Source organism: Helianthus annuus, chromosome 9 (genome assembly GCF_002127325.2).
Source record: "Helianthus annuus cultivar XRQ/B chromosome 9, HanXRQr2.0-SUNRISE, whole genome shotgun sequence".
Classification (NCBI taxonomy): Eukaryota; Viridiplantae; Streptophyta; class Magnoliopsida; order Asterales; family Asteraceae; genus Helianthus; species Helianthus annuus.
The window spans coordinates 182,381,027-182,406,315 of record NC_035441.2 but is presented as its reverse complement, the minus strand read 5'-3'; the positions used below and the strand labels follow the sequence as shown (position 1 = coordinate 182,406,315).

At 36.1% G+C, this 25,289-nt stretch overlaps 1 protein-coding gene across 1 annotated transcript; it reads right to left on the bottom strand.

The window, feature by feature from the left end:
- Window positions 1-7,644: 7,644 nt before the first annotated feature.
- LOC110880027 lies at window positions 7,645-12,290 on the bottom strand. The gene is made up of 4 exons (XM_022128577.2): window positions 11,689-12,290; window positions 8,620-8,869; window positions 8,187-8,342; window positions 7,645-8,077 (listed from the first exon to the last, which is right to left on the bottom strand). The coding sequence occupies exons 1-4, from the start codon at window positions 12,270-12,272 to the stop codon at window positions 7,829-7,831; spliced, it is 1,239 nt and encodes a 412-aa protein (XP_021984269.1). The 5' UTR covers window positions 12,273-12,290; the 3' UTR covers window positions 7,645-7,828.
- Window positions 12,291-25,289: the final 12,999 nt, after the last annotated feature.

The window sequence follows — 25,289 nt, the reverse complement described above, 5'->3', positions numbered from 1 at the left end:
GCCACACGCGCATGCTCATTTACTTACAAGCGAGCACGTAAGTCGCCACGCGCGCATGCTCCTTTACTTACGAGCACGTAAGTCGCCATGCGCGCATACTCATACAAGCACGCCGGTCTCCATACGAGTCTACTGCTCTACATACGAGCATCTCAGCCTCCATGCGAGCCTGCTGCTCCACATACGAGCACGTAAGACGCCATACGCGCATGCTCCTTTACTTACGAGCACATAAGCCGCCACACGCGCATGCTCTTTTACATACGAGCACGTAATTCGCCACGCGCATATGCTCCTTTACTTACCAGCACGTAACGCATGCTCCTTTACTTACCAGCACGCAAGTCGCCACGCGCCCATGCTCCTTTACTTATGAGCACGTAAGTCGCCATACGCGCAGACTCTTTTACATTTGAGCACGCCAGTCTCCAAGCGAGCTTGCTGCTACACATGCAAGCACGCTAATCTCCATGCGGCCCTGCTGCTTTACATACGAGCGTGTGTGTCGCCCCCGCGCACATGCTTAGACATATATGAAAACGCTTACAAAACGTAAACTGTGCTACAAATGCACGCACCACTTTGGGTATATGCAAAAACAAATTGGCTAAAATAAAGTTTCGCTTACACCTACAATCTTCAAGACAAGCCACATCTCCTTGCTTCACGTCACATTGTTGTTGTGGCACAATGGAAGATTAGCGCAAGCTCGGGTTTCCACTTCATTACACAGATTCAAAAACTATATATATACGTATGCTTCATGGCCTAAGACACGCGCACCATGCAAAGTACAAAAGGTGAAGACACTCATCTAGTCCAGAATTCCACCCACTCGCCATCCGCGCGTGGGAGAAACACTGGACTAGGGGGGACCTGAAGGGGCATGGTCCCAAATGCTGCATCAGTCATACGCACGTTGGGCCCTAACCACACTCACCCGTCAAAAACTCAGCCAATTCCAAGACTCATGCACAAGACCTAACCACGTACGCGCAACCTTGACAAGCTCATGATAATGCGACAGTACAAATAGCAACTGCCTACAACAAATCAGCGTGCGCCAGGTTTACCCAACCAGTATCATGTAATATTCACCGATCCATTATCTCTACTCACAGGGAAAGACAGACGCAACAAGCATGGCCAGCAACTTTCCCGTACCCGAGCGACAGGTAAGCGTAAAACTCAATCTTTACTTTCGAGCACTCCTAACAAGTCTAGTACTCCCACCACGCTTGCACGCGGGAGCAGCACTAGACTGGGGGACTTGATGGGGTACGGTATTAGACCCGACCCGAGCGGTCGGACTTCCTGTTACTTGTTGCTTTTATATTAATTATTTATTATTGTTGCTTACTAACCCATATCCCCTATATAAAGAGGTGTTCACCTCATTATTAGGGGAGAGGAGATGGAGCCGCCACACTTTTTGTTACTGGAAACAGGGTATTCTTTCCCCTACCGGTCATCTCTACAGTTCCACTTTCTTTTCTTCTCCATTGCAGATCTAGGTTCAAGAGGAAGAATAAAGTGTGATTCTCACCCACTCAGAGAAATCGGTCCAATCATCCCGGCGGTGATTCCGTGTTTCTTCACAACCGTATTTTATTCCCTAACAGGCTTTGCTATGAATTTCGGCCAACTTCCAACCAATGCCAAGGTCCACTTAATTGAAACTTCAGTCCATAAGCGTATTGTATTTGACTATTTTCATTTCATAACAAAGAACTCAATTGTATTTTCTTTGTGGTACACGGCAAACAATTCAAGAATTGATCATCAACCTGTCAGAATGTCAAAACAAACATTGTTAGAACTCCTTTAATTCTCTTGTGATTTAATTGTGCTTATTATATTATTACTATGTAACATTAAATTATTGTATTTCTTAAATTAAAATAATGTTAGATAAACCTTAACCATCTTGATCGTAACATTTATATTCAGTTTATTATCAATCTAATTTAATCATTTTAGCTCATTTTTTTTATAACCAACAAAACACAACATCACTACAAAATAAAATATTTTGTACCAATATCGATGCATTTTTACTATACTTAATAATTAATGTGTACCTAAAATGCACCGATTAGACGGTTAGATGTCACTTTGTGTCGCGATCAGGCATATGAACGGAAGAAGATGATGAGCCCACATTAGTGATGGTAGTTCTTAAGGAATAAGAATATCATTAAGAAATATTCCTAATGAAAAGGAATATAAACCAAAACAATAAAACTACTAGTGAAAGTCTATGCTAGTTGGACAATGGTGTACATAACCATACGAAGGGTCTTTGGACGATCGAGTTCGTTTGGGTGATGGTTCATTTGTAGAGATTAAGAGAGAGGCTAAATATTGTTGGAATGTAAAAATTAAAGAACACAGGATTATATCTCATTTTATTACATTCCAAGTTTGAAAAGTAACATTCTTAGTCTAGAGAAATTAACTGAAAACAAGTGTAAAGTTATGTTAACATGTGATTCATTATTTATATATGATTATAATCAGACTTTACTTATGAAAGCCACACACACAAAAAATAGACTTTATAACATCAACTTAAAGATTGGTGTCCTTGTGTGTCTATTGTCTAAACTAGAGGAAGAAGCACTGTTATAGCATATTCGTTTGGGTCATATGAATTTTGATGCTATAAAATCAATGACTCACAAGAAATTGGTTCAAGGGATTCCTCGAATAAGTCATACAAGTTAAGCTTGTGTTGTATGTCTATTGGGAAATCACATTAGGGTTCCATTCCCAAACCAAACCAAGCCAAGTTCAAACATGTTGAACCTTTAGACTTGGTTTATGGAGATCTTTGTGGTCCGAGATCACCGCCTATTCATTTTGGTAAGAAATATAGTTTTTTACTTATAGATGATTTTACTCACTACATGCGATTATATTCCTTGACTCTAAATATCAAGTATATGAAACCTTTAACGAATTTAAACAAACTGGTATAACCAGACGACACCTTATTCACCACAATAAAATGGTGTAGTTGAACATAGAAACATAACTATGTTGTCTACAACTCATAGCATAATGAAGGCTATATCAATGCCTCAAAACTTTTGGGGTGAAGTTGTAAGGCATATCGTATATATGCGCTAAAAAGAATTCCAACTATAATACTATTACAAATGCTACCCCTTATGAAGCGTTAAAAGTTTGGAAACCTAATTTAAAACACTTAAGGGTTTTTGGGTGTGTAGTACATGCTAAGGTACCATCAAAGCAGCTAACCAAATTAGATGATAGGAGTGTCAAAATGGTATACTTGGGCATTGAGGAAGGATCAGAAGCATGTAGATTGACCCTACAATAGACAAATTTGTATTAGTGGGGATGTCAAGGTCTTTGAGAAGGATTCATGGAATTGAGAAGCAAAAACCTAATTAAGCTAAGTAGATAGCGTAAGTAGGGTATCGTATCCACGGAGAATATGTGGTTAGTGTAGAAGATTTTAACTAAAGGTAGAGGATCATGTACATTAATCTAAAAGTGTGAGAAGGGTGAGAAATATTATGGTGATGACATGTGTCCTCAATCTAAATTAATTCAAAAGGTAAACAAGTAATTTTCTTATTGATTTAATTAATTGATAACCTTCCATAACCGTCACCCTTAATTATAGGAATACGAATTAAGAATTAATCTACGAATTTGTGTCATCTCTTTCAGAACTGTATAGTGTTATATTTTTTTTATATAGTGTTACATAGTGTTATATGGTGTTATATAGTGTTTTTTGGTGTTATATAGTGTTATATGATGGATGTATAGTTTTATATAGTGTTATATGGTGTTATATGATATTATATGGTGTTATATAGTGTTATTTAGAGTTATATAGTGTTATAGTGTTATATTTGTCTGATAGCATGTCTATGATAGATGTATAGTGTTATATATTGTTATATAGTGTTATATAGTGTTACATAGTGTTATATGGCGTTATATGGTGTTACATAGTGTTATACGGTGTTATATGGTGTTATATAGTGTTATATGATGGATGTATAGTGTTATATATTTCTTGTAGCAGTTACATATTTCTGGATTTTTTAGAATGTCCGAATTTTAAAATAAATTTAAAATTGAATGTCTAGATTTTAGGAGTGAATCGCTATAATTTAGGAGAGGTTACCTAATTTGAAACATATACAAAGACACTATTACCCCTACAATTTTCAATCAGTCCAAATAATTAAAACACAATTTATAATTTGGTCCCTATTGATCTCAACCATTAGATCTTTTGATCTAATGGTTTAAAACACTTCTCACACTTCTCAAACTTTTGAATTAATTTACACTATCCCTACCCTTTAACTAAAAAACTAAAATTATCTAATTTGTGGGTTTGATTAATTGATTTCAAAAACACAAGAACTAATTAGTAAAGTTGTTATCAGGATGAGAAAAGTAACTTCCACCCGGAATCCCGATTGCCTTTTTTAACATAAAAACCCGTTTACAGATTCATAACACCACATAGACATGGCCTAGAAATTAATGATTTTGATTAATTATTAGGGATTGTTTTTAAGACTCCCCATACAACCTAATAACCCGTTAAATTATACCAATTACCCACCAATTTACCAACTCGCTAGCAATGTAAGGAAATTACCAATACGCTTGATAAATGACAAACAATTCAAATATAATAAACGTTTCACAAAATCAACACAAGTGGTCAAGATTTACCTGTTAAAAAGAATCCGAAAAAACAAAGTTTAATGCAAAACGAGACAACCCTTCATCCAGGTGGAAGTCACAAGCGTTTAGCCGTGCATGGAAGTCATCACAGCTTCAATTGTCATCGAGAATTGATCAAGCGTGAATGAACAACTTGAAAAATGGAAGAATACTAAGAAAATCGCGTAAACTCGCCCTTTGGTTTTAAACCCAAAATTCACCGCCATACCCTGTCGTGCCACACGCCAGAACCAGTGAGGGAGTCAAATTTGACTTTTATTGACTTTGTGCCTCTCATGCCACGTGCCAGACCAAGTGTGCCCCCTCGCTTGGCGCGAGGGAGTCAAGTTTCCAGAACTTGTGCTGTAGGTCCCATGTTGACCTGTCAAACCCATTTTCCAGTTTGGATGCTCATTTTTCCTCATTTAGACCGCGTTAATCCTGAAAAATCCAACGCGTGATAAGCACATATATCAATACGAATAAACACATTTAAATACTTAAAACCGACACAAAACTATACAAAATACAACATGTTTGCACCCGCACATCAGAAGCGTACATGAATGAAGTTGGAGGTGAAGAACTTGAATGGATAGACTATATTTTTAAGAATAACTTGTCTAAAACCCTTCAAGAAAACAATGAAGCAGTTCTTGTGATTATAAATAAAATAATGAAGCAATTTCGGTGACTATAAAGAAAACAATGAAATAACTCTAGTGACTATAGAAGATGAACATACAGGAGATAGTAACCAAGAGTACCAACAACCCTTATCTCCTAATTCACCAATTTGTTGAATATGGACCAACTACTAAATGAAATAAAGCATTTTCGGTGACTATAAAGAAAACAATGAAATAACTCTAGTGACTATAGAAGATGAACATACAGGAGATAGTAACCAAGAGTACCAACAACCCTTATCTCCTAATTCACCAATTTGTTGAATATGGACCAACTACTAAATGGTCATCCAAACCTTCTGATCATACACCACCACAAGGTTTTAAACCTTTGGTAAATGTATATGAAAAGGCCCGAAAGGTTAGGCTCGATGTTGATGAATTATATTTGGCTGAAGAAGAACCTCAAAATTATAAAGAGGCAACCATAGATAATAAATCGATTGAAGTTATGCAGCCAAAAAAAGAATTAATCAATAAGAATAACACTTGGAAATTGACCAAGTTACCTGATAATCATAAGGCAATAGCCCTAAAATGTGTATTCAAGCCAAAACGAGATGCAATGGAGATATAATTAAGCATAAGGCTCATTTGGTAGCCAATGGCTATGTACAGAAACATTATATAGACTACAATGAAGTCTTTGCTCCTATGGCCTGTATAGAAACAAATTGCCTCATTCTAGCATTGGCAACATATAATGAATGGGAGGTACATCACCTTGATGTAGAATCCTCTTTCGTACACGACGAACTCAATGAAGAAGTCTATGTTTTACAACCTGAAGTGTTTGAGAAGACACAAGATATAAGGAAAGTTGATAAACTTTCCAAAGCATTGTATGAACTTAGACAAACACCACACACATGAAATGTGAAACTTGATCTCAATATGAAATCACTTGATTTCAAGAAATACACACTAGTACAAGCAGTCTACATAAAGAAAAAAAAAACTCTACTTTGCTTTGGAGTCTATGTTGATGATCTTATATAGTAACTAGAACTCCAAAGAAAGAAATGTAGATCTATTTTAATTCTTAAATGGAAGAAAAACTGGAGATGAGTGACCTAGGGTTATTGGCTTATAGGTCTGGAATAGAAGTCACCCAATCAATGGGTGAAATATATATTAAGTAAACTAGTAACATTACTAAGATTCTAAAGCATGTTGAAATGTTGGATAGTTATGAAACCAGTATCCTAATGAACCCCGATTCATTATTGACTAAAACCGAAGGTGGAAAATCAGTTGATACCACTATATATATTGAAGTCTGATTGGTTGTCTACGGTATCTACTTCATACTCGACTAGACTTGTCTTATTCAGTAGGTTTACTCAGTAGGTTTATGCAAGAACCTAAAGGGCGTCACTTCAAGGCCATTAATCAAATCAGTCATTATATCGAAGGAACAAAAGACTCTTGTATAACGTACAAGAAGAATGGTGGAAACAAAATAACAGGCTATAGTAATAACAATTATGGAGTTAATACCAAATAAGGGAAATGCACGACGGGGATAGTGTTCTACTTTGGAAACTTACCCATAACTTGGTGCACACAAAAACAACAAACTGTGGCACTTTCTTCATGTGAGTTTGAATTCATGGTTGCAACAACTGCATCATCATGTCAAGTATTATGGTTGAAGAGATTGCTTAGTGAACTCACCGGTTGGAAGGTAGAAAAGATCACACTATATACTGACAACATATCCGCTATCACTTTATTGAAGAACCTATTGTTTCATTGAAGAAGCAAGCATATTGATACCCGCTATCATTTCATAGGAGAATGTGTTAAAACTGAACATATCATTGTTGAACACGTCGGTGGAGAACTTCAAAGAACAGATATTCTAACAAAGACATTGGCAAGAATTAAGTTTGCTACAATGTGGGAATTACTCGGCATTCAAGATCTACTTGTTCGTGATTATATAAGGGGGTGAATGTCAGATTTAATCCTTCCCAAGTTAAAGTTTGTATGTCTATGTAATTATGTTAAAGTATGTTTAGTTAGAACTTGTTAATTATGTAACTTGAAGGGTTAGATTTGTTATACACCACAAACTACAAGTGATGTCGTTTTAGGTTTAAGTATGAATCGGTATATGAAGAATGGACGTGTCTCTTCAAGGTGACGATCCATATGTGTATTGTTCAATCTTTATCCTTTTGCAATTATCTGTTATTATTGCTCAATCTTATTCTCAATTTCTTAAGTCTTGGGAAACAATATATATATATAAAATGTGGTGAGGTTCATTACAAAAGTACAATAGATTTTTTTTGTGAACGACACAAAAGTACAACAAATGATCACTCCATAAATGTTACTCTATCAACCAAGTGATCTCAGCCCTGACTTTATTTTATATATTTTATATTTCACGTATTCATACTATACTTTTACCAACTAACCAAATAATTCGAATCCATAGACGACTCAAAAACTAGAATATAGAAGTGCCCCATTACTCCAGTATGGCTCTTTTCACTGCTGTAGTTAAACTCCATAGTTAGAGTTTCACCTTCAACTATCTTCATAGAACCTGGTTTAGGATAACATGTGGACATTCCTACAACGTAACCAGCTTCGTTTCCTACTTCATTTCCTATACCGTATATAGGTTTAGACAAGCAAATTTCTCGTCCATCCTGAACCAAGTAAATAGTTTTTTCTCAACTAGAATGCATTTCTAGCTTTTAAAAAATATAAATCTGGATTGAAAGAGACATAATCAAATCCAAAAAGTGAAATATCTACCTTTCTATATAGCGCAGAACCTAAGCCACCACGGTGTTGGTGTCCAACAGCATAAACAACATCACCAGAAATTGGGAACTTCACACTTGATATTCTGGTACTGGTGTGGTCATTGGCAGAAATCCCAGTGGTAGATTGTTCAACATCATACTCGACCTGTACTTTAACAGTTTAACAATTTATAAAGATAACCAAAAGCAATTCAGCGTTCTACTAAAAAGGAGCAGAATGTCACTAAGTATTGCGACTAAAGATGATGAATATTTACCAAGATAAGCCAGAAAATGTTACTAAAAGGTGTTGATTATTGATTAGTATTATGTCAAAAGATGACCACTATTTAAGAAGATAACAAAGAGCCTAAAAATATTAGTAAAAATGTGTTGAATTTCTTTAAGTTTATGTCAAAATATGAAGTGCCAAGTTAACTTACAAGGCAATCATGGATTCCTGTGTTTTGCCAAGTATCAGTCACATCAAGCATGAAGATCTTAACAGGTACTATAGAGTCACTCCAATCAACCCATTTAACGGTGTACTTTAAGTAAAGGTGTCTTTCAACACTTTCAATCCCATTTTTCACTTTGCATTGTGTTCCATCATAGCAGCATGACAACCCTCCCCCATAATTGGGATCCAAAGGTTGACCATATTTATCATTCGTCACATTATACAAGTCACATCTGCATTTCCAAAGCAATGATATGAATATACGAGCTCAATTCCTTCTGTGTAAATGCATAAAAAGGTAACACAGATTATTTTCAGTAATCAGGTGATGTTACCAAAGCATGATTTAAACTAGAGTTAATTGCCAAAATCGTCCCCGAGGTTTGGGCAGGTTTGCCATTTTCGTCCAAAATGACACTTTTGTACCAAATTGCCTCCAACGTTTGTAACTTTTTGTCATTTTCATCCAAACCATTAACTTAGTTTATTTTTTCTGTTAAGTTGAGGATATTTGGATGAAACTGGCAAATATAAAACCACAGGGACGATTTTGGCAATTTACTCAAACTCTTTTAAATTTCTTTTATTTAATTAATTTTGTTACATATATAATAAAAAAGAATATAGATGCAATTTTTATATGAAAAAAATAATAGCCTTATCACATATTTTTTATAAACTTTCATCCAACCACTAACTAAGTTAATTTTTCTATTAAGACGAAGGATGTTTATAAACTAAGACATAAATTAATTTCTAATTTTTTATATAGATCAGTTTTATAAAAATAAAATCTACTTAAACCTCTAAATTTTATAAAACTAAAATGCTGGTGACCTTATTGAAAAAGGTAAAATAAAAAAATCTTATCACATGTACCAAGTTTGTAATTCATCTTCTACTCTTTTAAATTCGCTCCTAAGGAAAAACAGAAGCCAGTGCCCCCCCCCCCTATCAAACAACGTATCGTTACCAAACCTTAAAATTACCCACCAAACTGTAATTATAATGCTATGAACCAAAAGTTTCTTTACTCAAGCCACTCAAAATAAGTATCAGTTAGTTACCCTCATAATCTTAATTAAATAAATATTTTACTTCTACCAACATATTTTCAAGGTGCTCAACACATTTAAAAAAATATTTAACGTTTTACAATTTTTTTTCTGTCTCTACAACTCATAAATACTAAAAGTTGTAATCGATTGTTATGTGTTGCACACCAATGACGTTAAATATTTAAAAGAGTTTGAGTAAATTGCCAAAATCGTCCCTGTGGTTTTATATTTGCCAGTTTCATCCAAATATCCTCAACTTAACAGAAAAAATAAACTTTAGTGGTTTGGATGAAAATGGCAAAAAGTTACAAACGTTATGGGCAATTTGGTACAAAAATGTCATTTTGAACGAAAATGGCAAATGTACCCAAACCCCAAGGACGATTTTGGCAATTAACTCTTTAAACTAAGAAAATCATTGTGACCCTTTGACCAAAACATTCACAGAACTAACCTTTGGCTTCTTTTTTTCCTTTTTCTTTTTGTTAGATCATGTGTAGTGGTGAAAGAAAATAATATCCAGTCAGCATGGGGTATTATTCCAAAAGTGGCGTAGTGGGCCATTATTCCAATAACGCCCATGCAATCATTTCACAATTTTTTATTTTAAACTTTAAATACTTCATTAAATTAAAAAAAAAATACAATACTAGAAGATGGACTGTGTGTATTGTTTTTACATTCTTAAAATTTTTTTTCAAAAGTTAAATAGAAAATATTACATATCTAAACTACAATGACCAAAATTCAAATATTCAAAAGTTAATTTTTAAAACCATATCTAAACCACAGTAACCAAAGTTGTAAAAAAGTAAAATTTTTAAAACTTTTTCTTTTCTGCAGGCCATCTTCTTCGATTTATTTGCAGGTTTTCCGGCAAGATGTTAAACTCCGGCCAGCCACAAAACTGAAACAATACACGTGGCCAGCCACAAAACTGAAACAATACACATGGTCGCAAACGATTGGTCAATTTCTCGTCCCTCCAGCGTTTTATTTAAAATGGCAAACACATTTTTTTTTTCAAAAAACACGCCGAATAACGCCCGGTGTAATGGGTCTCCGGCGTTTTCAGGCGTTTTTTTTCAATTTTTTTTACAAAATACCGCGCCACTACGGGTAGTCTTATCACAATTTTTTATCATATTATATGTTTTTAATATTGTATATTTAAATTCAATAATAATATTAAGTTTTAATAATTTTAATGTTTTATGTATTTAAATATTTTTAAACATGAAGTGCTTAAAACGCATTTTTTTTAATTTAAAATTTTAATTTTAATTATTTTAAGTTTTTAATAGGCAATCACAATATTTTAGTTTTTATTTTTTATCTTAAAAGATAAAAAAAACCTAAGTAATATTGTAAAATACTGAATGTAATTTATAACGAACATGTTTCATGTCATCTTTTATTGGTATTTTATTTGTATTTTTAACATTTTTTACAAAATAATAATAATGATAATAATAATAATAAAACTAGAATAAAAAAAATCACTAAACACAAATTTATATATATTAGTTACATATACTTTACAGTCTTCAAAAATTTATTCAAGCCGCATACTACTTTGTTGTTGTATCAACAAAATATTGACGAATTTTTTTAGAATTCACATAAAGTTGTATGTTGAGCTTGATTCAATTCGTAGAGCTGGGTAGATATTTTTAAAAAATTTATAACGTTTTCACTTTTTTTTTTAATTCTGAAAAACTTTTAAACCCGGCCGAGAACAAATTACACATCATCGTTTTTAGTTTTTAAAATTCTATTAAATTCTTTTAACTCTTTAGTCTTTTTTTTTTCTTCTGAAAATACATTGGTGGCATATGCCAATATTCACATAATCCCTGCCATCATACCATGGGATGAACCCTTTTGTAAAAAAAAAAAAAAAAAAAAAAGAAAAGAAACATTCATTGGCTATTTTGTTAATTATGTAAGTTAGTCATGCTTGTTGTGACTTTCCATTTATAATTACGTGATACCTGCATTCAGTACACCCCAGTGCATCTACTACACCTCGAGTGTCGATTGTATGGATGTTTAACATCCATTTCTCTTCATATCCAGAAGGAACTTCAAGTGGATTACCCACTTCGATCCCATAAGGATCCGGAATATGTGTGGATGTTTTTCGTGTTTCAGCTCCCAATCCAAAAAACTGATCAAGAACATGATCGCATATTCCAGCATTCCTATCCATAATGATATCTGATTGGTCGAAACCCGGATTAGCATTATAATTTCTATCTTCACTTCCTACTCGTTCATAGTATCTTGATGCAATCCAGTGGTGGAGATAAGTTTGTTGAAGAGACACAGGGTTCCCAGCTTCATCAACAACTTCAGCATTGAAACTTTTGACAGCAATATGACCTTTTGGGAACTCGATGTCATAATAGTATTTGTTTGAAACGGAACCCGGATGTAGGGTTATTTTAGATGATAGATAGACCATGGATTTTAACCCGTTTTCAAATGTTGGACGAGCTTTGGAATTTTGACCACATGTCGCCAATAATGCAATTACTAATAAGAATACCACGCCTTGACTACCAATTAGTGACATTGTTGATCCTTGATGTCAATTAATCTGAAGAAATATAAAATATCTTTTACTTATATATATTTCAAATAAAAAGTTTATTTTGCTTAAGTAGGATAAGAAAGAATCTTAACCATTCATTTTTCAAATCAATGGTTAAGATGAAAATGTAGGAGAAAGGAGGAGTGCAAGGGTATCTTGGGAAAATCATATTTATAGATTTTCTCTCTCCACATGCAAGGCACATGCATATTCCACCCTCATTTTCTAAACGTTCATAATTTTTTATACGACATTATTTTTTTCATAAAAATTTCACCGTAAAATCGAGCGTCTTTTTATCTTTAATTTGAGTAGCATATTGCTATATAAAATATGAAGACTAAAAAACCCCACAAAAATGTGTTGTATTTCTATGTTGTATAACATTTTTTTGTGCTGAATTTTTGTCTTAATTTTTTTTTCTTAATTTTCTTGTGCTGGATTTTTTGTACTACATTTTTTTTGCTGATTTTTTCGTGCTATATATTTTTGTACTAAATTTTTTTGTGTTATATTTTTTGTACTATATTTTTTGTACTGTATTTTTTTGTGCTAGATTTTTCTGTACTAGATTTTTTTTGTTGTATTTTTAAAAAACAAAAGGGGTGCCACATGTCATTTTCACTCCTATTTATAAGGAGCAAAATGCCCTTCATTCCTACTTATTAGAAGTTTCACATGTCATTATCACAATCCTTCTTAGACTACTTAGGCAAAAATCACTTTTTAGTGGATCCTTCCTATATATATATATATAGTTATACGCGATGTTTTAAAAACCGGTTTTTAAATCGTAGCGGGTTAGGCTCAGAAATGCTTCAACCGGTTGAACCGCATTGTACTGATGGATTCAACCGGGTTGAGTAATTAACCCTATAAATCCATAATATACAATTTCAACTAAAAAAATAATCAAAAACTATATCATTCCCTAATAAAAATATTCTAAAAGTCCATAATAAAAAAATAATCCAAAAATTCACTATTGGTACCTTGTTGGGCGCTAAGTTTTACTAAGAAGGTCAATCGTCACTTTTTTGGACGCATAATAGATTAAAAGTCCAAATTTTAAGCTTTGGCCCGATACTGGTATACCGGTTTAAACCGGTATAACTCAATTTACGAGCGATACAATTTCTTTGTTGTTACCTTAGTTTACCGGTATGATTCATGTCGGTTAAGCTTCCAGCATCCGGTTGAACTCTGTTCAACCGGCCGGTTTAAACTGATTTTTCAAACATTGGTTATACCATAACATTACAAGATTTTGTGTTGCGTAGAGTGTTTTATACATAGATCAAGATGTTTGCTTCAACTTCATGAACCAATGCAACCATGATTTTCTAACAAATTCCATATATTTCAGGAAGAAGTATTATATTTTATGTTCCCATTTATATAGTAGTTTGGTGTTTGTTTATTTAAGAGACTACTATCCGAAATCGATAATGGAATCAATAACACGCTTTGTTATTAAGAATATCCTGCAGATTAAACAAACAATCAAGACTTTATATGATCAGCAAAACTAATTAATTCTTCAACAAAAATTGAAAAAAACACATATCTACGTAATGGATTATTTTTCTTTTTCACCAGGGAAGAAGAATATATCAATGCACCATGCATGCAATCATAAATAATGAAGAAACACAGTACATGATCATTGATCATTAAAAGATTAAGAAAGAATACTAGTAAATATTCTAGAGTAGAAAAGCATTCAAACTACCAAAATTCATCAACTCAAACCTGAGAACAAGCTCTTCGATATTGCAGGCTATTTGATGAAAACTACTGAAAGTCAAGTCTTATATATATAGAGGACCTAGGTGACGGCAGCACTTACGCAACTGGTGTTACCCTTTTGCCCTTACGAAACTAGTATCATCCCAATATCTGAGTAGGTACCGAGAAATAGTCCAACGTGGTAAGTAGGTACTGAGTTCAACACCATTCCTTGTGTTATGGTAGCGAAAATTTGCGGGAAAAGAGGTGTTGGTTTCACCGAGCATCCCATGTCAATCATCTCATCATCGGCTGCTGGAGCATGTGGAAAGCCAGAAACAGATTGAAATTTTCAAATAAACGGGTCAAGATAGAAGAGATCTTCAGCGAAGTCAATTCGGTTGGGTATTTATGCAGTACAAGAATTGCCAAGCAATAGCGGCGACACGTGTTGCCGCTAAAGGTAACAATTGTCGCCGCTAAAGGTATTAGCTGCCACATATCACCGCTAATAAGTCGCCGGTAATACTTGGCCGCTAATGAGTAAAAATGTCGTCGCTAATACACTTGTCGCCGCTAATACTTCCGCCGGAGGATTGCCAGGAAGCTTGCCGGAGACAAAATGGAAAACTACAATTTTTCATAAACTCAAACAAAATGGGAACATCCATAATGAATTTCAAGGATTGTCCTTTATTTTTATACCCATTTTCAGGCGATATCCTTTATGTTTAAAATTGACGAGTTTTGTCCTTTATGTTTTCATATCATACACGTTTTGTCCTTTAGGCCTAACCCAGTTAGTTTTTTCAGTTAAATTTGGTCATGTGCTTTGCACATGAGGGCATTTTTGTCAATTCAAAGGTTGCAGAAGCTTTGAGCTGTAAATCTGCCGTTGAACTGACAAAAATGCCCTCATGTGCAAAGCATATGACCAAATTTAACTGAAAAAACTAACTGGGTTAGGCCTAAAAGACAAAACGTGTATGATATGAAAACATAAAGGACAAAACTCGTCAATTTTAAACATAAAGGACAGCGCCTGAAGATTGATATAAAGATAAAGGACAATCCTTGAAATTCACTCTAAACTTAAACAAAAAAACTGAAACATCCATAAACTCAAACAAAAAAAATCTTGAAACTAGAATTTGCCGGAAAGCTCGCCGGACTATTTTCATTCAACTCTCATACATCCATAAACTGAAACAAAAACATTTTACATAAAATTACACTTCATATTTTCCATGTAAAACTAAAAAACAGGCCGGAGCACTGGTGACGAAGAAGATGCTCGGTGATAAACGGTGGAGATTCAAATGTCACAGCGGTTGTTGATACGGCAGCGGTTGATGGTGGCGGATGACGGCAACTTTGCTGGGTGGTGAACAGTGGAGTGCCGGAGGTTGATGGTGGCGGATGACGACAACTTTGCTGGGTAGTGAACGATGGAGTGCCGGAGGTTGATGGTGGCGGTTGGCGGCTGAAGGTGGTGGTTGTTGGTTGGTGGTGAATGGTGGAGTTTGTTGAACATGAAGGTTGAAAGGGGTGTTAGAGATGGGTTTGTGTTTTAGGAAGATAAGATATAAGGGGTGTGTGTTTGTTTGAGAAGGAGGTCGATGGTGGCCATTGGATCAGTTTTTAATCAATGGTCAGCAGCAAATCTGGAAGAAGCACACCGATTATAACAACACTGCTAAAATCCCTATAACACCACTATATGTCCTAAAATACATCCCATATATGAAAAACGGCCCCTAAATACCTTTATTTTTACAAAAATCATATAAAATCAAGTCTGATGGGCCCTCGCGGGGCGCGACCTAGACAGACGGGTCTGGCACGGGCCGCGACTAGGTGCCACCAGGCCGGACCTCCGTCTGCCACGTGTCCTAGTCGTGTCGAGGCTAGTTATCGAATCAGCTAAGCTAGGGCCTACCCTAGACAGCCTCGCGGGCCGCGAAGCCTTGTGCCTCAGCTCTCGCGGGGCGCGAGCCGCCCCTGTTCCCAGCCTATAAATTGGACGATTGAGCTTCAGTTTCAAATCGTTCACAATCAAACTTTCTCTCTCAAATTCTGAATTAATAGAAATTCTGCTCGGGTATTATACCCACTAAATAACGAATCTCTGCCTCGATGTAAGTATCATAACCCCCGGTTACGTATTAGTTACGTTGCCCTATTGATCTAGAGCTCCGTAACACATGTCAAGGCTCTGCCTGACTCAGTCATTGGAGTTCTGTCTCAGGGATATAACTAATGTAAATTGGGTTATTATACTAAAGCGTGTGCATTGTTTAAATTTGATAGATTATAACCAGGAAGTCACCAGGAAGTACCTAAAATAGCAATGTGAGTTAATTCCCTTTTTGTGTAAACGTTTTTGTGAGTAATTCCTCTTTTGTAAACTGTTTTTACAAAACCTCAAATGTTTTAAATTACAATTCACAGTGATTGAGTATTTGTAAATCTACAATTATCATCGGTATGTTGGGGTTTTGTATACATAACTTGTTACTACACTGTGAGTAGTAGCATAACCACAAGTCAGGATTGACAGTACCGTGGGTGGTAATTAAAGTAGATGTAACCAAATGTAACTACGAGTTGCCCTCAATGCTGTAAAATGATAAAACTTGTTTTGATTAAACTGGGATTCACTCGCCAGTATTTCTTGCTGATAAATTGTTTTTAAACGCGTTTCAGGTAACAAAATGTGAAAGCCAATTAGAAGCCAGCTGGAGAGCACTGAAGGCTTGGAAAAGTGGCTATAAAAGTTACCTAAATAAAGAAGAAGTTTTATTAAATAAATTAGGGTTTATCCCTATAAACAGATTGTAATGGAAACTTGGGATTTTTCCCATGTATTTATTATTATATAAATGTGGTGTTTTACTCTGATAAACTATTTCCTAACTACGATCCTGATGTAATTTCCGCTGCCAAATTAATAAACACCGATACCACCGAATCTGCGTGCCGCGGCCGCTCGCCTCTCTAGGGCAGGGGTCGGGGGTTGAGACAGAAGGTGGTATCAGAGCTACAGCCACTGATTTCAGCCACAGAAGTGTTCTGCTGACACCAAAATTTTATCCATTATGTTAGGAAATAATCTATGTGATTACATGCATATCTATATATTATTGTTTTGTGTTATTTGACAATATGTTAGTTTGCAGTATGAGTGATCAAGTTCCGTCTGATGGCTATCGTCACCTATATAGTTCTCCTAGAGATAAAGGAACTTCCTGCCAGCCTACTCCTTCGGGGTATTCAGCTGACACTGAAGAGGGAATCTTCATATTTAAGGCACAATCCGAAGAACCATTCCCTACGAAAAAGAGAGGATGGTTCAGTCGGGGAGCACATGAGCGTAGGAAGAGAATTAGAAAATTGCAACAACAAAGGGCTTTAGCAGCAGCAAATAGGGAGATAAACCCCCAGACCCAAGACATAGTCAATAGGCGATTGGCCAACTTTCACATACTAGCTACCACTGCAGCAGACCCAAACCTAGACCAAATCATTGCCCCGCAGCCACTACCACTGTTCCCAACCCAACCCATGGAAATAGAACCTAACCAAGGAGATCCGATTCCCATACCCGCCTTCGACCCAAACGAAATCCCTAGAATCCCAGCACCCAATCCTCTAGTTTATGATCCCTGGGAAGATGAACATAGGAATTATCGAGAACTCTACCCACAGGAGGAACCCATACCAAACCCCATAGCCCAATATACCAACCTTAACCCTCTAGATCCATACTGGGATAACGACCAATATGTTCAGGAAATACTAGACAACCCGTACCCATATAGAGAACCCGTACCACAGTACCCTGACCCAATACCCGCACCACCACCACCCATGAGTACCGAAAACGTGCAGGAACTCCGCACATTTGGTGAGAAGTTAGTGGATGAAGGAGAAAGAATAAGACAAATAGGGGAAAAGCTCGTATGGAAATACGACGAGCGAAATATGCAATACTGGATGAACCTATAGAAATAATATATATATATATATATATATATATATATATATATATATATATATATATATATATATAGGGGAGGGTTATCTTGAGAACGCTAAATATTGCGAGAACCGTGAGAACGATTGAAAAAACCAATCAAAACCAATTTTTTTTAATACAAACCTCATTGTAATTAAGATGCAACATCAAAAAAAGAATTTACAACATCAAATAATTCATTTCTCCTTTCAAAATTACTCTTTTTAGATTTTTTACACTTGTGTAAATATAACAGATTTACACATGTGTAAATGGCAAACTTACACATGTGTAAATTTTCTTTATTTACGAATTCACGTAAATTTAAACGTGTAAATTAAATTTCTAACATTGTATTCGAATAAATAATAATGATAAGTGTAGAGAAAATTTTTGAATTTGAATTGTTTTTGACCAAGTTCTCGCGGTTTTTTCATTTGTTCTCACGGTTCTCACAATATTTAGCGTTCTTATTTAAACCTTCCCCTATATATATATATATATATATATATATATATATATATATGAGATAGAGTAAATGTCGCAATGCTCAACAGTTTTGACCAATGTGTTTGTTTGTGTAATTGTTGGCATCAAATCTTGTTCTCTGATATTAATACCTGGTAAATGTTTGTAATCCAGATGGACAACAAAGTGAATCAGGAAAACCAGAATAACGATAATAATGGAAACCAAATAGATAACAGTGCCATCCAACATATAGTGGCACAAGGGATTATAGACGCTATGCGATATATTATCAAGACTATTTAAGAAGAGGAAAATAATAAAACTAACAGTGGAAGTAAACAACCACCTACTGAACCCAGTCATAGCATAAATAATGGGCCATTACTTCAATTGCCTATTCCAAAAAGAAGAAGAACCATGTCTTATGGTTGTTCTTTCAAAGAATTCTGGTCTTGCAAACCAATAGAATTCTCTGGCAATGAAGGAGCCATTGCAGTTCTACGTTGGATAGAAAAGATTGAGGCAGTCTTAAAAATAAGCAAATGTGCAGAGGAAGATAAAATCATGTTTGCTTCCAATCTTTTTAAGAATGCAGCTCTAGAATGGTGGAATACTATTCTCCAGTCTAGGGGAAGTGACAGGGTTTATAATATGGAATGGACTGAGTTTAAGAACATGGTTGAAAGAAAATTTTGTCCTCCCAATGGAAAAGAACAAATTGCTAATAAGTTCTTAAACCTTAGAATGACTGGAGTTGACTGTAAGGGTTACACTACCATATTTTTCGAATATGCTAGAATAGTACCAACCCTAGCCTCACCAGAACCAGTATTAATCTCCCGTTACATTTGGGGATTAATTAGTGAGATTAGACATGTAGTCAAGGCAGCTAGACCACAAACTATAGAAGAAGATGTAGAGCTAGCCAATACCTTGACTGATGAACTAATACGTACACAAGAAGAAAACCAGAGGAAGAACCTAGTCCAAAAGCTTACCCAAGAATTTCGCTACGGAAATTCCAACCGTGGGAAAAACCTAGGTTCTACTTCTGCACCTTACTGTAAGATCTGCAAGAAGAAACATTCAGGGAAATGTTCCACATATTGCAACTTCTGCAAGATACCGGGACACAAGGAAGAAGACTGCAGGAAGAAACCCAGTAATGGAATATGCTTCAATTGTGGAGAAAAGGGGCATATCAAACCGAACTGTCCGAAACTAGCTCCATCCATGAATAACAAGACTACTAAGAATGCTAGAGCATTTGTTCTGACAACTGAAGAAGCCAAGCTGATTCCGGATGTGATTGCCGGTACGTTTTTAGTTAATGATGTTTTTGCTAAAGTATTATTTGACTCTGGTGCAAACCAAAGTTTTATTAATACTTCATTTTGCAAACTTCTCAATCAACCATTAACTAAACTTCAACAAGAATGTTTGGTAGAAACGGCAAATGGTGAATCCATTAAGATCACTGAAATCTTGCAGGGAGCAAGAATAGAAATTTTAAACCATAATTTTATTGCTAATCTTTACCCAATGAATCTGGCTGGATTCGATACCGTGTTAGGAATCGATTGGTTAGTAACCAATAAAGCCAGTATTCTATGTGATCAAAAGTCAATACAAGTAAATTCACCAAAGGGTGAAAAGATCACAATTAAAGAAGATAAGCCAAAGAGGTCCACGAAATTCATCTCTATGATGAAACAAGCGAGCTATGCAAGAAAAGGATCACTAGTGTATATGATTTCCATAATCATTAACACTAAAGGAAAAGAATTAAAAGATATTCCCGTAGTATCTCAATTCTCAGATGTTTTCCCAGAAGAATTACCTGGACTACCACCGGATAGGGAGGTCGAATTAAGAATTCACTTACTACCAAGGACACCACCGATTGTGTCGCAACCCCCGACCCCTGCCCCGGGAGGCGGGCGGCCGCGACCTACTCAGAGCTGGTGGTATCGGTGTTCACTTATTTGGCAGCGGAATTTATATCAGGATCATAGTTAGAAAATAGTTTATCAGAGTAAAACATCACGATTTTATAATAATAAATACATGGGAAATTCCCAAGTTTCCATTACAAACATGTTTATAGGGATAAACCCTAAACATTGGAATTACCGTAGCGAAATTCTTGGATAAGCTTTTGGACTAGGTTCTTCCTCTGGTTTTCTTCTTGCGTACGTACCAGCTCATCAGTCAAGGTATTTGCTAGTTCTACAGCTTCTTCTATGGTTTGTGGTGTAGCTGCCTTGATTACATGTCTAATCTCACTGATTAATCCCCAGATGTAACGGGAGATTAATACTGGTTCTGGTGAAGCTAGGGTTGGCACTATTCTAGCATATTCAAAGAATACGGTAGTGTGACCCTTACAGTCCACTCCAGTCATCCTAAGGTTTAAGAACTTATTAGCTATTTGTTCTTTTTCATTGGGAGGACAGAATTTTCTTTCAACCATGCTCTTAAACTCAGTCCATTCCATATTATAGACTTTGTCACTTCCCTTAGACTGGAGAATAGTATTCCACCATTCTAGAGCTGCATTCTTAAAAAGATTGGAGGTAAACATGATTTTATCTTCCTCTGCACACTTGCTTATTTTTAAGACTGCCTTAGTCTTTTCTATCCAACGTAAAGCTGCAATGGCTCCTTCATTTCAAGAGAATTCTATAGGTTTGCAAGACCAGAATTCTTTATAAGAATAACCATATGACATGGTTCTTCTTCTTTTTGGAATAGGCAATTGAAGTAATGGTCCATTGTTTACGGTGTGACTGGGTTCAGTAGGTGGTTGTTTACTTCCACTGTTAGTTTTATTATTTTCTGCTTCCTTAACCGTTTTGATAATATATGGCATAGCGTCTATAATCCCTTGTGCCACTATGTGACACTGTTATCTAATTGGTTCCCGTTATTATCGTTATTCGGGTTTTCTTGATTCACTTCGTTGTCCATCTAGATTATAAACATTTACCAAGTATTAATATCACGGAACAAGATTTAATGCGAACAATTACACAAACAAACACATTGATCAAAACCGTCGTGCATTGCGACATTTACTCTATTTTATAGATATCTATATCTATTACAAGCTGCAACTAGAATTTAAAATACAATACTAGTTATGCATCACTAAGTATTAGGTTATCTATGATTTTTTTCAACTACACACACACACACACACATATATATATATATATTATGACTAGGGGTTCATCCAGTATTGCATATTTCGCTCGTCGTATTTCCAAACGAGCCTTTCCCCTATTTGTCTTATTCTTTGTCCTTCATCTGCTAACTCCTCATAAAAAGTGCGGAGTTCCTACACATTTTCAGTACTCATGGGTGGTGGTGGTGCTGGTATTGGGTCAGGGTACTATGGTACGGGTTCTCCATATGGGTATGGGTTTTCTAGTATTTCCCGAACATACTGATCGGCATCCCAATATGGATCTAGGGGGTCAAGGTTGGGATAGGGTGCTACAGGGTTTGGTATGGGCTCCTCCTATGGGTAGAGTTCTTGATAATCCCTATGGTCATCCTCCCATGGGTCGTATACTAGAGGATTTGGTGCTGGGACTCTAGGGATTTCATTTGGGTCGAATGCGGGTATGGGAGCCTGGTCTCCTAGGTTAGGTTCTATTTCCATGGGTTGGGTTGGGAACAGTGGTAGTGGCTGTGGTGCAATGATTTGGTCTAAGTTTGGGTCTACGGCAATGGTAGCTAGTATGTGAAAATTGGCCAATCGCCTATTGATATGTCTTGGGTCTGGGCATTCATTTCCCTATTTGCTGCTGCTAAAGCCCTTTGCTGCTATAACTTTCTCATTCTTTTCCTACGCTCATGTGCTCCCCGACTGAACCATCCTCTCTTTTTGGTAGGGAATGGTTCTTCGGATTGTGCCTTAAATATAAAGATCCCCTCTTCTGTGTCAGCTGAATACCCTGAAGGAGTAGGCTGGGAGGAAGTTCCTTCATTTCTAGGAGAACTAGACAAGTGACAATAGGCGTCCGATGGACCTTGATCACTCATACTGTAAACTAACAAATTGTCAAATAACAAAAAACAATAATATACAGATATGCACGTAATCACGTAGGTTATTTTCTAAAAACTGGATAAAATTTTGGTGTCAGCAGAACACTTATGTGGTTGAAATTAGTGGCTGTAGCTCTGATACCATCTCCTGTCGCAACCCTGACCCCTGCCCCAGGAGGCGGGCGGCCGTAGCCTACTCAGAGCTGGTGGTATCGGTGTTTATTAATTTGGCAGCGGAATTTACATCAGGACCATAGTTAGAAAATAGTTCATCAGAGTAAAACACCATGATTTTATAATAATAAATACATGGGAAATTCGCAAGTTTCTATTACAAACATGTTTATAGGGATAAACCCTAATTTATTGAAATAAAACTTTTTCTTTTATTTAGGTAACTTTTATAGCCACTTTTCCAAGCCTTCAGTGCTCTGCAGCTGGCTTCTAATTGGCTTTCACATTTTGTTACCTGAAACGCGTTTAAAAACATTTTATCAGCAAGAAATACTGGCGAGTGAATCCCAGTTTAATCAAGAAAAGTTTTATCATTTTACAGCATTAAGGGCAATCCAGCAATTACATTTGTTTACATCTACTTTAATCCCAGTTTAATCAAGAAAAGTTTTATCATTTTACAGCATTAAGGGCAATCCAGCAATTACATTTGTTTACATCTATTAAATTAAACAATGCACATGTGTTAGTATAATAACCCAAATTTACATTAGCTATACCATCCCCGAGATAGAACTCCAACGACTGAGTCAGGCAGAGCCTTGACATGCGTTACGGAGCACTAGATCAATCAGGCAGCATAACTAATATGTAACCGGGGGTTATGATACTTACATCGAGGCAGAGCTTCGCTAATTAGTGGGTATAATACCCGGGAATTATAATTATTATTCAGAATTTTGAGAGAGAATTGTGATTGTGAACGATTTGGCAAATTAGCTCGAACTCTCTATATATAGGGCCTGATCGGGGGTTCCTGGCGGCCCGCAAGAGAAACAAGAAAGGGCTTCGCGGCCCGCGAGCGGGGTAGGGTAGGCTTTAGCCTTGGCCAGTCACGAACTAGCTTTCACACGATACGGAAACGTGGCGGCCTAGGGTGCGCCCTGGTGTCAGGAGGGTCGCGGCCCGCGACAGACTTCTATGTCTGTGTCACGCCCCGCGAACGAGCAGGAAATCTTGTTTTAATTGATTTTGTTAAATTAAAGATATTTCGGGCCAATTTTTTGTATACGGGGTGTCTTTTAGGACGTATAGGGATGTTATAAATATTTTTAGGAGGGTTGTTATAGATTGCTAAGGCACCTTACCGTTTAGCACAAGCAGAAATGCAGGAACTGAAGAAACAGTTGGATGAACATTTGGAAAAAAGGTTTCATACAGCCTAGTTCATCGCCATGGGGAGCACCAATCTTGTTTGTCATAAAGAAAGACGGATCAATGCGTATGTGCATTGATTACCGAGAATTAAACAAGGTCACGATTAAAAATCGGTACCCATTACCGAGAATCGATGATCTGTTTGATCAATTGCAAGGAGCTCGATTCTTTTCTAAGATCCATTTAGGCTCAGGATATCATCAACTGAAAGTACAGGAAGAGGACATCCCTAAAACTGCTTTCCGAACAAGGTATGGTCATTATGAATTTACTGTCATGCCATTTGGTTTAACCAATGCCCCAGCCGGATTTATGGACATGATGAACAGAATATGTAAGCCATATCTGGATAAATTCATAATTGTCTTTATAGATGATATTCTCATTTACTCTAAAAATAAAGAGGAACATGCAGCGCATCTGCATGCACTTCTTACATTATTGAGAAAGGAAAAGCTTTATGCTAAATTTTCGAAATGTGAATTTGGGTTACAAGAAGTACAATTCCTTGGACATTTAGTCAATCATGAAGGAATTCATGTGGATCCCACAAAGATCGAGGCGATTACCAAATGGAAAGTCCCTGAATCACCAACGGAGGTGAGAAGTTTTCTCGAACTAGCAGGTTATTATAGACAGTTTATCCGAGATTTCTCTAGAATAGCCATTCCTTTAACAAAACTGTCCGGTAAATCAGTTAAGTTTGAATGGGGACCAAAACAGGAAGAAGCCTTTAGAATTCTTAAGCAAAGATTAACCAATGCACCCATACTAGCGTTACCAGAAGGAACTAAAGACTTTGTAGTCTATTGTGATGCGTCTAAGTTAGGTTATGGAAGTGTGTTGATGCAACATCAAAAGGTTATAGCCTATGCCTCTAGACAACTTAAGAATCATGAAGAGAATTATACAACCCATGATCTAGAGTAAGGAGCCATAATTTTTGCCCTTAAGATTTGGAGACACTATCTTTATGGTAGTAAGTTTACCATTTTCACCGATCATAAAAGTTTAAGATATGTTTTTAGGCAAAAGGAGTTAAATATGAGACAGATACGCTGGATGGAAATTCTTAGTAATTATGATTGTATTTGTATCCAGTATCTTGCAGGAAAGGCTAATGTAGTAGCTGATGCTTTAAGTCGAAAGTATCATGAAAAGCCAAGAAGAGTACATTCTCTCAAATTAAATCTGCAGATAGATTTAAATGAGCAAATTAGAGAAATACAGGAATCAGTAATCAAGGATCATACTGAAAAATTAAAAGGAATAATTACGGAATTAGAACAAGGAACAGATGGAATATGGAGATTCCCTAAGAAAAGAATCTAGGT

Excerpts from the sequence above, each read along its gene's own strand:
- LOC110880027 (XM_022128577.2), bottom strand. The coding sequence starts at position 12,272 with ATGTCACTAATTGGTAGTCAAGGCGTGGTATTCTTATTAGTAATTGCA. Across the intron at positions 8,870-11,688 it reads CTGGGGTGTACTGAATGCAG|ATGTGACTTGTATAATGTGA; the intron begins GTATCACGTAAT and ends TTGGAAATGCAG. Across the intron at positions 8,078-8,186 it reads GTTCTGCGCTATATAGAAAG|GATGGACGAGAAATTTGCTT; the intron begins GTAGATATTTCA and ends TACTTGGTTCAG.